A 14,876-nucleotide genomic window follows, 5' to 3' on the forward strand; every position below is an offset into this window, starting at 1 on the left:
CATTCTCTTTCTGGATTACTCAGGGACTTTGGGTCATCTGTGGCATTACTCTGGGTCCTCTGGGTCATCCTAGGATCTCTTTGAGTTACTCTGCCATTTTGTTGTTTGTCTCCAGGGAAAGAAGCATCTGAAGGTGATAGCTCTGGGCTCTGAAACCTGGGACCCAGTCTCCATCGTGATCAGCTCTCTCCACAAGGCTATGCTCAGGGGGGAATGGCTGGTGCTGGAGAACTGTCATCTTATGCCTCACTGGCCAAAAGAGCTGTTGCAGCCCTTGCTGGGACTGTTGGATGGAGCCAAGGGTGGGTTTGCTGTCTAGAGATGGCTTCTAGGACTTTATCCTGAACTTGGGCCTGAGCTTGAACTTGGGTCTCATGGTCTATCCCCTCATCCCCTTTGTATGACCCCTTAGCCTCAAGTCTGATCCCTATCCAGAAATTGATCTCAGCCCCATGTCTGACCCCTAGAGGTCTCGGACCTGGAGTTAGAACTGCTTTTTGCTCAACAAGCAAATGGGAATGTGGCTGCTGTCCACAGGGATTTCCGTCTTTGGCTTACTGTGTCTGCAGAAGCTACTGCTTCCTTACCAGGTGAGGAAGGAGCTTCCCCATAGGCTCTTGGATTGGAGCCCAGAGGGCAACTGCACTGTGCTGACTCAGCACTTTCCTTCCTCCCCAGCCGTGCTCACTCAGCACTCCATGCCTGTTTTCTGGGACCAGTCCCTGGAGCTGGGCCATGTCCTGGTCGACAGTATGGAGCTAGTCCAGCAAGGACTCTCTGTGCAACCCCCAAGCAGGGTGCTGCCTCTGCTTCTCCTACATGGCCTCCTGCTACACCGGCAGCTCTATGGAATGAAGCTGCAGGCTCACAGGGGGCACTGGTGAGGGATCCCCACCCATCCTGCTCTGTCAGTCGCTCAACAAACACTGAATATTTTTCACATGCTGGGATTCATCTCTGGGGAGCTCCAAAATATGAGGGCAAGGAGAAGTCAAGGAAGGCGTCGCCAAGGACTTTGGAATCTTGCTTTGAATTGAGTCCTGATAGCAGAGGCAGATCAGGAGGAGATGAGGCCTTTCTGAGCAGAGGGAACTAAGCTTAGCAGGAGAGAGAAGGCTTTAGTGTGGCTGAGGTGGACATGCTAGGGGTCAGGCTTGTGGGACTGATCGGATCCTGAGGACAGTGGGAAGCCACTAAAGGGCTTTAAATAGAAGAAACATGATCCCATTTGTTTGTTGGAAAGATCAGTCTGACAGCAGTGTGGAGAACGGATCAGATGGGGTGGGCTGGAGGCAAGCAGAATAGTTTGGGGAGGCTCTGGCAGTATCGAGAAATGAGATGGGGTGAGGAAGAAGTAAGAGTCAAGGATGGGTCTCAGATTTCAGCACTGGATGACTGGGTAGCTGGTGTGGGGGGAAATGATTTCAGTTGAAAGGAAATTAGAGGTGCCAAGTGGCAATGACTAATAAGCCTCATGGGTTTGGAGCTCAGGAGAGAAGTCTGGGCTGGAGAGAAAGATGTGAAAATCCTCAGCATATAGACAGTTTTGAAACCCAACTTCCTGCTCTCCACCCTCAGGAGTCAAGCGACCCTGACCCACGTCCTGCAGATCCAAGACCAGCTGTGGGCCAGCCTTAGCAATCCTAGTGTTGCCATGAGGGAGCTGGCCGGTGAGACTCCTCCTGTCCCCCATGTGGTCACCAGCCCCCAGGAGAACCCAGAAGGGAGTGGGCTGGGGGAGCACTGAGATGGGACATAATGTACTACTTCGGTTTGGGAGGTGGTGGAAATGGAAGGGACTGAAACTGAGGGGCTCTGACCTCACCCTCAGCTTCAGTTTTCTATGGGGGTCCTGTGGGAGATGACAAGGACAGGGAGGTCCTGGTTAGCCTCATGCGAGCCTGCTTGAGCTCCAGCAGCGGGAATGGAGCCCAGCCACACACACCTCAGTATCTGCTGGCCACTCTGATGCCCAGCCCAGGTGAGCTGCAGTCAGGTATCTGTGTTGGGGCGGGAAGCAGCACAGTAATGCCACCTTGCTCAAGGGAATATAACAAAGGTACCAATAAAGGTATAGAAAGGAGGATATTGACACAGTTATGGGATAATGATGGGTTCAAATGTCAGAGGAAGGCCTACTCCTTGGGTCTGGGGTGGAAAAAGATGGTCTTTATCTCTCACCCCTCCTCTCCAACCCCTAAGAACTAAAGGAGCTGGATGCTCTGGAAGAGTGCAAGGCTCAGATGCACCTACTGCCCACACCACCTGAACCCCGGATCTGCGGACTGAGTGCTGGCTCCCAGACATGGCTGTTGCGACGCCAGAGCCGCGCCATCCTGAGTGCGCTGCAGCGATGTTCACCTACTTGGGTGCCCGCGGCCCGCGGGACCTCGCGGCGTGCCGAAAGGCGGCTGCGGCAACGCCTAGCGCAAGCCAAGCGGAGACTGGAGTCACTGCAGGCTCAGCTGACCGAGACCACGCGCCAAGAGGAGTCTGGCGTGGGGTTCGGGGAGCTGGGGTTGAGTGCGCCGCTCCCGGTGGAGGGCTTCCTCAAGACGGAGGTGCTAGAACTGAGCCAGCTGGTGGGCGCGCTGCAGAGGGACCTGGATTGCCTGCTGCAGCAGCTGAAGGGCGCGCCCCTGTGTGCCGCCCGGCGCTGTGCCGAGGTGGCTCAGGCTCTCTGGACTGGCCGCCTACCCCCGCCTTGGCGACCCCATGCGCCTGCCGGGCCGCAGCCACCCTGGCACTGGCTGCGACAGCTGTCGCGCCGTGGGCAGCTGTTGCTTCGCTACCTGGGTGTGGGAACCCAAGTACCAGAGCGCATCTTTCACCTGTCAGCCTTTTGCCACCCGCGCCGCCTGCTGCTGTCCTTGCGATGGGAAGCTACCTTTGCTGTGGTCGCCCCGACAAATTTCCTAGCTTGCCAAGCCTCCAGCTCCTGTCAGCTCCCCCACAAACGTCAGGAGCTGATCAGTCCTCTGCACTTCCAGGTATCTTCGTGCTACCCCTTCGTTTCCGCCCCTTCAAATTCCTGGTTACACCTCGCAGTGTAGCTAAGCCCCTCACCTTAGCTCCTCTTGGTTCTACTTCCTCAGTAGCTCACCTGCTTCTCTGATCTGACTCCACCGGGACCCCTTAGTTTCTTAGCGGTGCCTGATCAGTTTCTGGCACCCCCAGGTGGCAAATGGCCCACATCCCACAGTTCCAGAGATGGGGCTGCTGCTGATTGGACTACAGCTTCACAATGCCAAGTGGGACCCGGTAGCAGGGGCCTTGCAGGACAGCTCCTCCAGTCAACCCAGCCCTCTGCCTCCTGTCAGCGTCAGTGCCCAGGCCCCAGGGGCCAATGACCTGCCACCCCGAGGCGGCCTGGCAGTGTATTCCTGTCCTGTGTACTTGGAAGGGCCCCTGGGCACCACTAGGCTACACAGGAGGAAGGTCCTGATGCACCTGCCCCTGCCCACCAAGCTGAGCCCTGCCACCTGCATCCAAAGGAGAGTCCACGTATGCAGCCCTCCGTTGTCCTGAGCCCACAGCCAAAATAAAGTTGGACTGATGTGATGAAATGCTTCTGAGACTTATAAGGGTTGTAGATGTGTGCACACAGACAAAGTGACACACTGAGGGGACAGTGTGTGCATCCGAGAAAGAGGAGGTCTGTTCACACTGAAGGTAGAAGAGGGTGTGTGCCTGGCCCTTGGGGAGAGGCAAGTGTGGGGACACCGTGGGGAGATGGACCTGGGGTTAGTCCTGTTTCCAAGGGGCTAGGCAGATCTCAGGATGGCTAACACATAGGACTTTGAATCCCTGCCCAGCTCACAACTGTGCTCTCAGCTCTGTGCTAAACCCACAAGGGATATTTTTAAAGGGAGAACATTAGAACTCAAGATCATTTCTTCAGGCACTTAGTAGTACTACTGGGAATGCCCCAATTCTGCCCAGCTAGTCATCACCGCAAGATGTATTCTCAGCACACACATGAAGAAACAAAAGCAAAATAACACACAAGGTCCTATGTTCATTCAATGGTCATTTATGAGCCCTCTTTGGAATGAGGTGCTCTTCCAGGCACTGATGAGGCTATTCTAATGCTGGGAGACAATAAAAAGGCCAACATATAAATGAGTTAAGTTTGATGATTTTTAAGTGCTATAAAGAAAACAAAACAGGCTGATGTGTTGGAGTGTGAATGGAGGGGAGCAGTTAATCTAGTTTGGGTGGTCAAGGAAGGCTTGCTGAATATTTGAAATGGAGCTATTTGAAGATCTAGGAGTAGATCTGCTAGATCTAGGAGGAGAAAATCTAGGAGTACCTATCTTTCACATAGAGCCTTCAGTAGATGCGAAGAGCTTGAGGCAAGAACAACCTGGGGTGTTCAAGGAACAGAACATGCAGCTATAACACTGTGAGTGAGGAGCGAAGTGAGCCGAAAGTATGGAAAGGTATAAACCGGAGCAGATCGTGATGATGAGCTTGTATTTTTAAAAGTGTAAGACAGAATCTACTGGAGAGTACTAGCTGGGAAATTATCTTTTTCAAAGACCATTCTGGCTGTTCTATGGCAGGTGGATGTGTGTATGTGCTCAGTTGCTCAGTTGTGTCTGACTCTTTGCGACCCATGGACTATAGCCCACAAGGCACCTCTGTCCATGGAATTTTCCAGGCAAGAATACTGGAGTGGGTTGCCCTTTTCTACTCCAGGGGATCTTCCTGACCCAGGGACCAAACCCCGTGTCTCTTGTGTCTCCTGCAGCGGCAGGTGGATTCTTTACCACTGTGCCACCTGGGAAACCCATGGTGGGTAGATGGATGGAAGGTAATCCAGAGTAACAAGGGGGAAGATTTGTTTGGAGGTTATTGAAGTAAATCAAGTGAGAGATGATGGGAGTTTGGACTAAGATCATAACCATGGAGATGGAGAATTGATGGATTTAGGAAATATTCTGGAGGCAAAGCCAGTAGAACTTACCGACGGACTGAATGTGAGGGAAAAGGGCAAATCTAGGATGACTTGAGCAACTGGGTGGATCATGGTGTCATTAAGTAAGATGAGAAATTTGAGAAAGAGAGAGACAGGTTGGAGGTAGGGAATCAGGAATTCTGCTTTGATATGTTCCGTTATTATTAGTTTCATGATTGCTTTCTACCCCAGCGCAAACCTCTTGGATAAAAGTTGGGTTAGAATGTAGCAGACAGTACCAGTTAAAAGCCAACACCAGCTCCTCTCCTTGCCCCCAGGCACCAGAATTTACTAGGTACAAATTAATTCCCTTGCTGTATGATTAGGTACGAGCTACATGGTGGGAGGAAATGCAAGCAGAGATGTATACCGAGCATCAGTGCATAGGCTCTTCAGTTACCCCACTTGCTAGTGACTGCAGTGCAACTGATGTCCTAACAAAGGCTGAGCAAAGAGGCAAAAGCTCCCTCTTTCTTCAGAAACTCTTCCCTTTTCTTTTCTATAACCAGGGGCATGGCTATCCCTTTAGGTGAGGAGATTAGCAGAGTATTAAAGAAGTCCTTTTGGATAAATGAACTCTCTGTCCATATGTACCATCAATACTATTTTCCCCACTGGGAACAGGAACAATAGTGATACACAAGTAAAACCATCTGCAATTGGTTAGACCAGAATATTTTCTATAAATCCACATCATTCTCTAGACCAAAATGTATTCTTTTTTTAAACCTAGAATTTCTTTTTTTTTAAATTAATCTTTACTGATGCATAATTGACTGAAATTCATTCTTGAATTATGCACAGCAAACTGTTTTTAAACTTAGACAATCAGAGGTTATAAGTACCAACTTAGACAAGTAGAGGTTATAAGTAGCAAGTGACAGTGTAGCCCAAATACAATGAGTCTAAAAATATTCCAGATTCAACAATTTCACAGTTGAAATTGTCTGTCAGATAAATTAAAATCTCAGGGGGAATTCCCTGGTGGTCCAGTGAATAGGACTGTGTTTTCACTGATGGGGCCAAGGTTTGACCCCTGGTCAGGGAACTAAGATCCCACACGTCCAGTGGCATGGCCAAAAAAAAACCCCCAAAAAACCCAAATTTAAAAATTAAAAAAATCTCATTAGGGAAGTAAAGTCTCAAACAATGAAAGGAAGGAAGAAGTAAGACATGTGACAAAGGGAAGAGATATGTCCCATCCTGTCCTGAAAGATCAGGTGGTGGGGGAGGGGTGGGGGATGAAGAAGTGGAGTCAAGGGAGGGAGGAATATGATAAAATAAACATGATCTGGGACTTCAGAAGTAAACTGAGGTAGTGAGGGCAAAGAGGCTTTTCCTCTTTTCCCTACCTGTGATTTTAGAAGGGAAATGCTCTGCAACACTGACCTACTGTGGCCACAAGAGCAATAAGAAGGCAGAGTGGCATGGACAGGAAGAAGTGTCCCTTGATCCCTGCGTAGTGTAGTAACTGAATAGAGATCTGTTAAGCTCAAGGGAATATGAGGCAGAGAATCACTGAGGTCTGCAGCAGCAAACAAGAGTTGTTGAGAGGAGGCCAAGTTGGCAGGCAGGGGCAAAAGGCTCCAACAGCTGAAAAAGACAAGACCACGAATTCATGAGCTTTAGAAGCAAATTCTGGCAAGACGCCCAGGTGTGGAACTAGGCCAACCCTACCCAGAGGATTCCAGCGTGTGCATGCCCAAGAGCCAGTATTAGGCCAGGGATCCATTTCTTCTGACATCAAAATGCCACACAAGCCCTTCTCGCAACACCCAGCTGCCACTTTGGAGAGGAACAAAGGTAGAATGCTCAGAATTTTAGAATGTATTTCAAAGCGAACAAATGAAACCTAAAGAGACTGAACAAAATTTATTTCTAGCCTCTTCTGGGAGGATGGGAGTGCGACTTGTGAGGGAAATCAGATCAGTAATTGAGAAAGGAGCTAAATTTTATCTGCATATCCAAATTTGTGAGGAAATTTGTGATCTGGCTCTGTACTATATATGCATTAATAATCCAAAGACCAAAAATTTCATTGACTAGTACTCTGCAGCTCACCTGAAACATATTTTTTTCAGCTTTTCAATTTGAAAATCCTTATTCAGAAATAGCATATATATGGGAAATGTTTGAAACAGAAAAGAAGAAAGTGCCAGTTTATCCACTAATGCCTAAGGAGCCCTGGTAGCTGTAAGTTAGGTACTATAATATTATTATTCCATACCACAGGTCAGGAAACTGAAATACAGATTCAGTCAGTTATTCAATGTCACAAAGTTAGAGCCAGTTTGTTTTTTTACCTTTGTTGTTTATATATATTTCTTTCTTTAAGAAGATTTAGTCTGTAGTATTACAACCAAATAATATCTGGGTCTTATTTTGAGTAAAGTGTGCCCTTACTCAGTTTTGAAGTTCTCACTCTACTTGACATACTTTTCTCACTTTGTGAGAGAAAATTGGACCCATTTTAGACCATATGACTATGAGCCTGTGCTTGAGAGCCATGCAAGGAATGGTATTTTGAATACCATTTAATACCATTTAAATAGAGTGCTTTTTAAAACTACAAGATGACAAATCCTCTTGCATGGAAACTAAGACAGCATTACCTTACACTGGAATTTTTTCTGCATGGAAGAACAGAGTAAGCATCCAGCACAGTCACCATCAGTATCAGTACTGAATATTCATCGGAAGGACAGATGCTCCAATACTTTGGGCACCTGATGCGAAGGACTCACTGGAAAAGACCCTGATACTGGAAAAGATTGAAGGCAGGAGAAGAAGGGGATGGCAGAGGATAAGATGATTGGATGGCATCATGACTCGATGGACATGAGTTTAAGCAGGCTCCAGGAGTTGGTGATGGACAGGGAAGCCTGGCGTGCTGCAGTCCATGGGGTCACAAAGAGTCAGACACGACTGAGTGACTGAACTGAAGTCACCATCAACCCTGAGGATCTGAGCCATTGATTAGAAGGGGATTCGAGTGTCCCTACTGAATATAGCTTTCTCCAGATGTATGTGAATCGGGTGAAGGAGGCCCCTCTTTGGTCATGGATGAACGGTTAGCCCATCCCTGGGCAGTATGAGTCTGATGGAAGACTGGTTGGTGCCAGCACTGGATGTAGAGACATGGGTCTTTTGAGTGTTTAGTCCTTTTAGATGAACAGATTAACCCATTTTGGGGAGCAGATCCTACATGTCTTATGCCAGGTACTGGAATAGTCACTTTCAAATTGCTTATCTCTTTTAATCTTTTTAACAATCGTGCAAGTCAACCCCCCGCCACCAACACCTTTTTTGCACTTTTATAAACTGAAATATTGCTGATGTACAATATTATGTAAATTGCAGGTATATAATATAGTGACTCACAGTTTTTAAAGGTTATACTCCCTTTATAGCTTATTATAAAATATTCAGAGCCAGTTATGGAATCCAGGCATTTGTCTCCAGAATCCATTCTCTCTGTGGCACTCTTTTTGCTTCTAATGTAAGAAATGTTGAGTAGACAGTGGAAAACAAGAGTCCTTATGTATTGTTGGTAGATGGGTATACTGGTGTATTCTGGGGAGCAATTTGGCAGCACTTAGTGATATTAATTAAATACAATATGTCCTAGTAATTTTGCTTCTGGGTTTGTCTTAGGCTCACACAAAAGGACTTGGGAAGTGTTCTGTCCTACTCTGCTTACTAAAAGAGTTTGTGTCAGATGGATATTATTTAAGTGGTTGATATAATTTCACATTAAAGCCATCTGGGCCTGGAGATTTTGTTTTGTTTTGCTGAGGAAGTTTTTAGTAACAAAGTCAATTTCTTTAGTAAATATAAAGCTACCAGGTTTTTGACCCCTGAGTTTTCAGTTATTTATATATTCTAGATACTTCTTTGTCAGATACGTGGTTTGCAAATATTTTCTCTCAGTCTGTAGCTTCCTATCTTCATAGGGTCTTCCACAGAGTGAAGGTTTTAAATATTGGTGAAATCTCAGCCTATCAGTTTTTTCTTTTCTGAATTATGCTTTTGATGCCAAGTTTAAAACTCTTTGCCTCACCTTAGACACCAGAGACTTTCTTCTGTGTTTCTTTTCTAAGAGTTTTATACTATATATCATTTTACACTTAAGTCCGTGATCCATTTTGAGATAATTTTTGTACAAGGTGTGACACTAGGTCAAGACAGATATGATTTACGTGTGTATGAATATATTTATTTTTGCCTGTGGATGTTCAAGTTCTCCAGCTCCATTTGTTGAAAAGACTATCTTTCCCCCATTGAACTGTGTTTGCACTTATGTCAAAATCAGCTGGGCATGGTTGTATCGGTTTGTTTCTGGGTTCTCTGTTCTATTGATTTTGTATCTATACTCCCCTCCAGCAATACCACACAGTCTTGATTACGTACCTATGTAGTAAGTCTTGAAAATGGGTAAACTGATTCCTCCTACTTTGTTCTTCTTTTTCAAAACTGCACCTATTTTAGTTCCTTTGCATTTCCATACAAACTTTAGAATCATCTTATCTACTACAAACAAGTCATGTTGGGATTTTGATAGGAATTGTGTTTAAACCATGAATAGTATGAAAAGGCAAAATGATAGGATGAAATGAAAATGAAAGGGGAACTCCCCAGGTTGGTAGGTGCCCAAATTGCTACTGGAGATCAGTAGAGAAATAACTCCAGAAAGAATGAAGGGATGGAGCCAAAGCAAAAACAATACCCAGTTGTGGATGTGACTGGTGATAGAAGCAAGGTCCGATGCTGTAAAGAGCAATATTGCATAGGAACCTGGAATGTTAGGTCCATGAATCAAGGCAAATTGGAAGTGGTCAAACAGGAGATGGCAAGAGTGAATGTTGACATTCTAGGAATCAGCTAACTAAAATGGACTGGAATCGGTGAGTTTAACTCAGATGACCATTATATCTACTACTGTGGGCAGGAATCCCTTAGATGAAAAGGAGTAGCCATCATGGTCAACAAAAGAGTCCAAAATGCAGTACTTGGATGCAATCTCAAAAACGACCTGAGAATGACCTCTGTTTGTTTCCAAGGCAAACCACTCAATATCACAGTAATCCAAGTCTATGCCCCAACCAGTAACGCTGAAGAAGCTGAAGTTGAACAGTTCTATGAAGACTTACAAGACCTTTTAGAGCTAACACCCAAAAAAGATGTCCTTTTCATTACAGGGGACTGGAATGCAAAAGTAGGAAGTCAAGAAACACCTGGAGTGACAGGCAAATTTGGCCTTGGAATACGGAATGATGCAGGGCAAAGGCTAATAGAGTTTTGCCAAGAGAACGCACTGGTCATAGCAAACACCCTCTTCCAACAACACAAAAGAAAATTCTACACATGGACATCACCAGATGGTCAACACAGAAATCAGACTGATTATATTCTTTGCAGCCAAAGATGGAGAAGCTCTATACAGTCAGCAAAAACAACACCGGGAGCTGACTGGGGCTCAGATCATGAGCTCCTTATTGCCAAATTCAGACTTAAATTGAAGAAAGTAGGGAAAACCACTAGACCATTCAGGTATGACCTAAATCAAATTCCTCATGATTATATAGTGAAAGCGAGAAATAGATTTAAGGGACTAGATCTGATAGATAGAGTGCCTGATGAACTATGGACGGAGGTTCATGACATTGTACAGGAGACAGGGATCAAGACCATCCTCATGGAAAAGAAATGCAAAAAAGCAAAATGGCTGTCTGGGGAGGCCTTACAAATAGCTGTGAAAGGAAGAGAAGCGAAAAGCAAAGGAGAAAAGGAAAGATATAAGCATCTGAATGCAGATAGCAAGAAGAATAGCAAGGAGAGATAAGAAAGCCTTCCTCAGCCATCAGTGCAAAGAAATAGAGGAAAACAACAGAATGGGAAAGACTAGAGATCTCTTCAAGAAAATCAGAGATACCAAGGGAACATTTCATGCAAAGATTGGCTCGATAAAGGACAGAAATGGTATGGACCTAACAGAAGCAGAAGATATTAAGAAGAGGTGGCAAGAATACACAGAAGAACTGTACAAAAAAGATCTTCACGACCCAGATAATCATGATGGTGTGATCACTGACCTAGAGCCAGACATCCTGGAATGTGAAGTCAAGTGGGCCTTAGAAAGCATCACTACGAACATAGCTAGTGGAGGTGATGGAATTCCAGTTGAGCTATTTCAAATCCTAGAAGATGATGCTGTGAAAGTGCCACACTCAATATGCCAGCAAATTTGGAAAACTCAGCAGTGGCCACAGGACTGGAAAACGTCAGTTTTCATTCCAATCCCAAAGAAAGGCAATGCCAAAGAACGCTCAAACTACCGCACAATTGCACTCATCTCACACGCTAGTAAAGTAATGCTCAAAATTCTCCAAGCCAGGCTTCAGCAATATGTGAACCGTGAACTTCCTAATGTTCAAGCTGGTTTTAGAAAAGGCAGAGGAACCAGAGATCAAATTGCCAACATCCGCTGGATCATTGAAAAAGCAAGAGATTTCCAGAAAAACATCTATTTCTGCTTTATTGATTATGCCAAAGCCTTTGACTGTGTGGATCACAATAAACTGTGGAAAATTCTGAAAGAGATGGGAATACCAGACCACCTGACCTGCCTCTTGAGAAACCTATATGCAGGTCAGGAAGCAACAGTTAGAACTGGACATGGAACAACAGACTGGTTCCAAATCAGGAAAGGAGTGTGTCAAGGCTGTATATTGTCACCCTGCTTATTTAATTTATATGCTGAGTACATTACGAGAAACGCTGGGCTGGAAGAAGCACAAGCTGGAATCAAGATTGCCAGGAGAAATCTCAATAACCTCAGATATGCAGATGACACCACTCTTATGGCAGAAAGTGAAGAGGAACTCAAAAGCCTCTTGATGAAAGTGAAAGAGGAGAGTGAAAAATTTGGCTTAAAGCTCAACATTCAGAAAACTAAAATCATGGCGTCCGGTCCCATCACTTCATGGCAAGTAGATGGGGAAACAGTGGAAACAGTGTCACACTTTATTTTGGGGGGCTCCAAAATCACTGCAGATGGTGATTACAGCCATGAAATGAAAAGACACTTACTATGACCAACCTAGATAGCATATTCAAAAGCAGAGACATTTCTTTGCCAACAAAGGTCTTTCTATTCAAGGATATGGTTTTTCCAGTAGTCATGTATGGATGTGAGAGTTGGACTGTCAAGAAAGCTGAGCACCAAAGAATTGATGCTTTTCAACTGTGGTGTTGGAGAAGACTCTGAGAGTCCCTTGGACTGCAAGGAGATCCAACCAGTCCATTCTGAAGGAGATCAGTCCCGGGTGTTCATTGGAAGGACTGATGCTAAAGCTGAAACTCCAGTACTTTGGCGACCTCACGCGAAGAGTTGACTCATTGGAAAAGACTCTGATGCTGGGAGGGATTGGGGGCAGGAGGAGAAGGGGATGACAGAGGATGAGATGGCTGGATGGCATCACCGACTCGATGGACATGAGTTTGGGTGAAGTCCAGGAGTTGGTGATGGACAGGGAGGCCTGGCGTGCTGCAATTCATGGGGGTGCAAAGAGTTGGACACGACTGAGCGACTGAACTAAACTGTGTTTAGACCTCCATACCCATGCGGGTACACAACTGACGTCTTTACTGCTTTTGCAATCCAAGAACATGGTGTGTCTTTCCGTTTATTTGCTTGCATGCATGAAGTTGCTTTGGTCGTGTCCAACACGTTGCAGCCCCATGGATTGTCCTCTGTCCATGGGATTTCCCAGGCAAGAATACTGCAGTGGGTGGTCATGCCCTCCTTCAGGAGATTTTCCCCACTCAAGGATCAAGCAGCATCTCTTACATCTCTTGAACTGGCAGGCAGGTTCTTTACCACTAGTGCCACCTGGAAGCCCATTTTTTTAGATCTTTGATTTCTTTCATCACCACTGTACAGTTTTTAGCATAGAAATCCTACAAATGTATTATTTATAGTTAAGTATTTAATTTCTTTTCAAGCAAATGTAAATGCTATTTTAAATTTTAGTGTCTACGTGTTTCTACTGTACAGAAATGCAATTAATTTTTGTATGTTAATCACTCAGTCGTGTCTGAGTCTGTGACCCCATGGACTACAGCCTGCCAGGCTCTTTTGTACATGGAATTCTCCAGGCAAGAATACTGGAGTAGGTTGCCATTTCCTCCTCCAGGGGATCTTCCCCACCCAGGGATCAAACCCCAGTTTCCTGCATTGCAGGTAGATTCTTTATTGTCTAAGCCACCAGGAAACGGCATAGATATGCAGTTAACTTCTGTGGTCTACTTTTTATGTTGTTATGATGTTCAACTCACTTATTCTAGGAATTTTTTGTAGATTCCTTGGGATTGTCTATGAATAAGAATGGTAAAAGTGGAGACCCTTGCATTTTTTTCAGTTTTAGGGGAGAAACATTAAGTTTGTTTTTTTTTTTAACCCATTAAATATGTTAGCAGATTTTTTAGATGCTCTTTATGAAGTTGAACAAGTTTCCCTCTATTTGTAGTTTTCTGAGACTATGAATGGTTGTTGAATTTTGTCAAATCCTTGTTTATCATCAACTGATATAATCCTGTAATTTTTCTTTAGCCTTTAAATATGGTGGATTACGTTGACTGATTTTCTACTATTGAACCAGCCCTTGCATTCCTGGAATAAACTCTGCTGGGCCATGGTATATATTTTTATATATTGCTGGATTCTATTTGCTAACATTTTGTTAAGAATTTTTACATTTATATTAATCAGGATTTTAGTCTGTGTTTACATTCTTTCTTTCTGGTTTTGGTATCAGAGCAATAGCTTCTTAAAATGAATCGGGAAGCGTTCCCTTCTATTTTCTGAAAAAGATTATGAAGAATCAGCGTTATTTCCTCTTGAAACATTTGGTCGAATTCCCCAGTGAGACAATCAAGGCCTGGAGATTTTTTTCATGGGAGGTTTGGAATTACAAATTTAATTTCATTAATCGTTATAGGGCTATTTATTTTATACTGTATGAATTGTATTCTGGTGTCCTTAGGGGGAGGAGAATTGTTCCATTTCAACGAAGTTGTTAAATAAACCTCCAGAGAGTTGTTTGCAGCATTCCTTTATCTTTATGTATCTGTCTACACAGTCTGTAGTGCTATTTGTTGCTTTATTCCTGATATTGATAATTTGTGTCTTTTCTCTGTTAGTCCTGCTAGAAGTTTGTAATTTTACTGATGTTTTCCATTTGGTTCTTTCTTGTAGTTTCTATGTTTCTGGCAAGGTTCCCCATCTGTGTATTCACTGAGGCCTTAATTTCCTTAAATTTCTTAGACATATTTTCATTATTTGGACACATTAGTAACAGCTACTTTGAACTATGTGATAGCTAAATCCAGTGTGAGAGCCCACTAGAGTCAGTTTCTATTGACTTTCTTTTACCTGGAGTTTAAGTCACTGCTTATAATTTCATATTTTTATAATTATATAATTGGGCTATAATTTCCTATTTATTTGCATATCTTGTAATTTGGGGAGAAAACTGGGTATTATAGATAATATGCTGTAGAAACATAGAAACTACAAGAACCAAATGGAAATTTGCATTCTGTTACGTTCTGACAATTTGTTGTTGTTGTTGTTGAACTTTTGAGATGGGGGGGGGAGTGGGCTCAAAACGCAAATTTCATATTTCCTGTAGTATGTATGCAACAGTTGATATACCTGCTTACTTTTTTTGGCTTCCAGCAGCTGCTTTTTCAGCCTGGCCTCAGAGCATCTCACCTGCATTTACACAATTTAGTCATTTGTCAAAGATTTGGACAGATTTAGGGACACATCTCTATGGTTCTTTTGCTTCTGGGACTTTCCTTTTAAATTTCCAGCTTTACTCCATTGCCAAACCCTGTCTTCTGACACGTAAGC

General features: G+C 44.4%; 1 protein-coding gene across 1 annotated transcript in view; it reads left to right on the plus strand.

Moving 5' to 3' along the window:
- The window catches only part of DNHD1 (dynein heavy chain domain 1), a 62,584-nt gene extending 59,023 nt beyond the window's left edge, over nucleotides 1-3,561 (plus strand). The window contains 7 exon segments of the mRNA XM_027563147.1: nucleotides 116-302; nucleotides 468-590; nucleotides 679-880; nucleotides 1,579-1,670; nucleotides 1,832-1,981; nucleotides 2,203-2,990; nucleotides 3,178-3,561. Coding sequence (XP_027418948.1) covers nucleotides 116-302; nucleotides 468-590; nucleotides 679-880; nucleotides 1,579-1,670; nucleotides 1,832-1,981; nucleotides 2,203-2,990; nucleotides 3,178-3,528 — 1,893 coding nt within the window. The 3' untranslated portion in view covers nucleotides 3,529-3,561.
- The last annotated feature ends 11,315 nt before the right edge of the window (nucleotides 3,562-14,876 follow it).

Source organism: Bos indicus x Bos taurus, chromosome 15 (genome assembly GCF_003369695.1).
Source record: "Bos indicus x Bos taurus breed Angus x Brahman F1 hybrid chromosome 15, Bos_hybrid_MaternalHap_v2.0, whole genome shotgun sequence".
Lineage (NCBI taxonomy): Eukaryota > Metazoa > Chordata > Mammalia > Artiodactyla > Bovidae > Bos > Bos indicus x Bos taurus.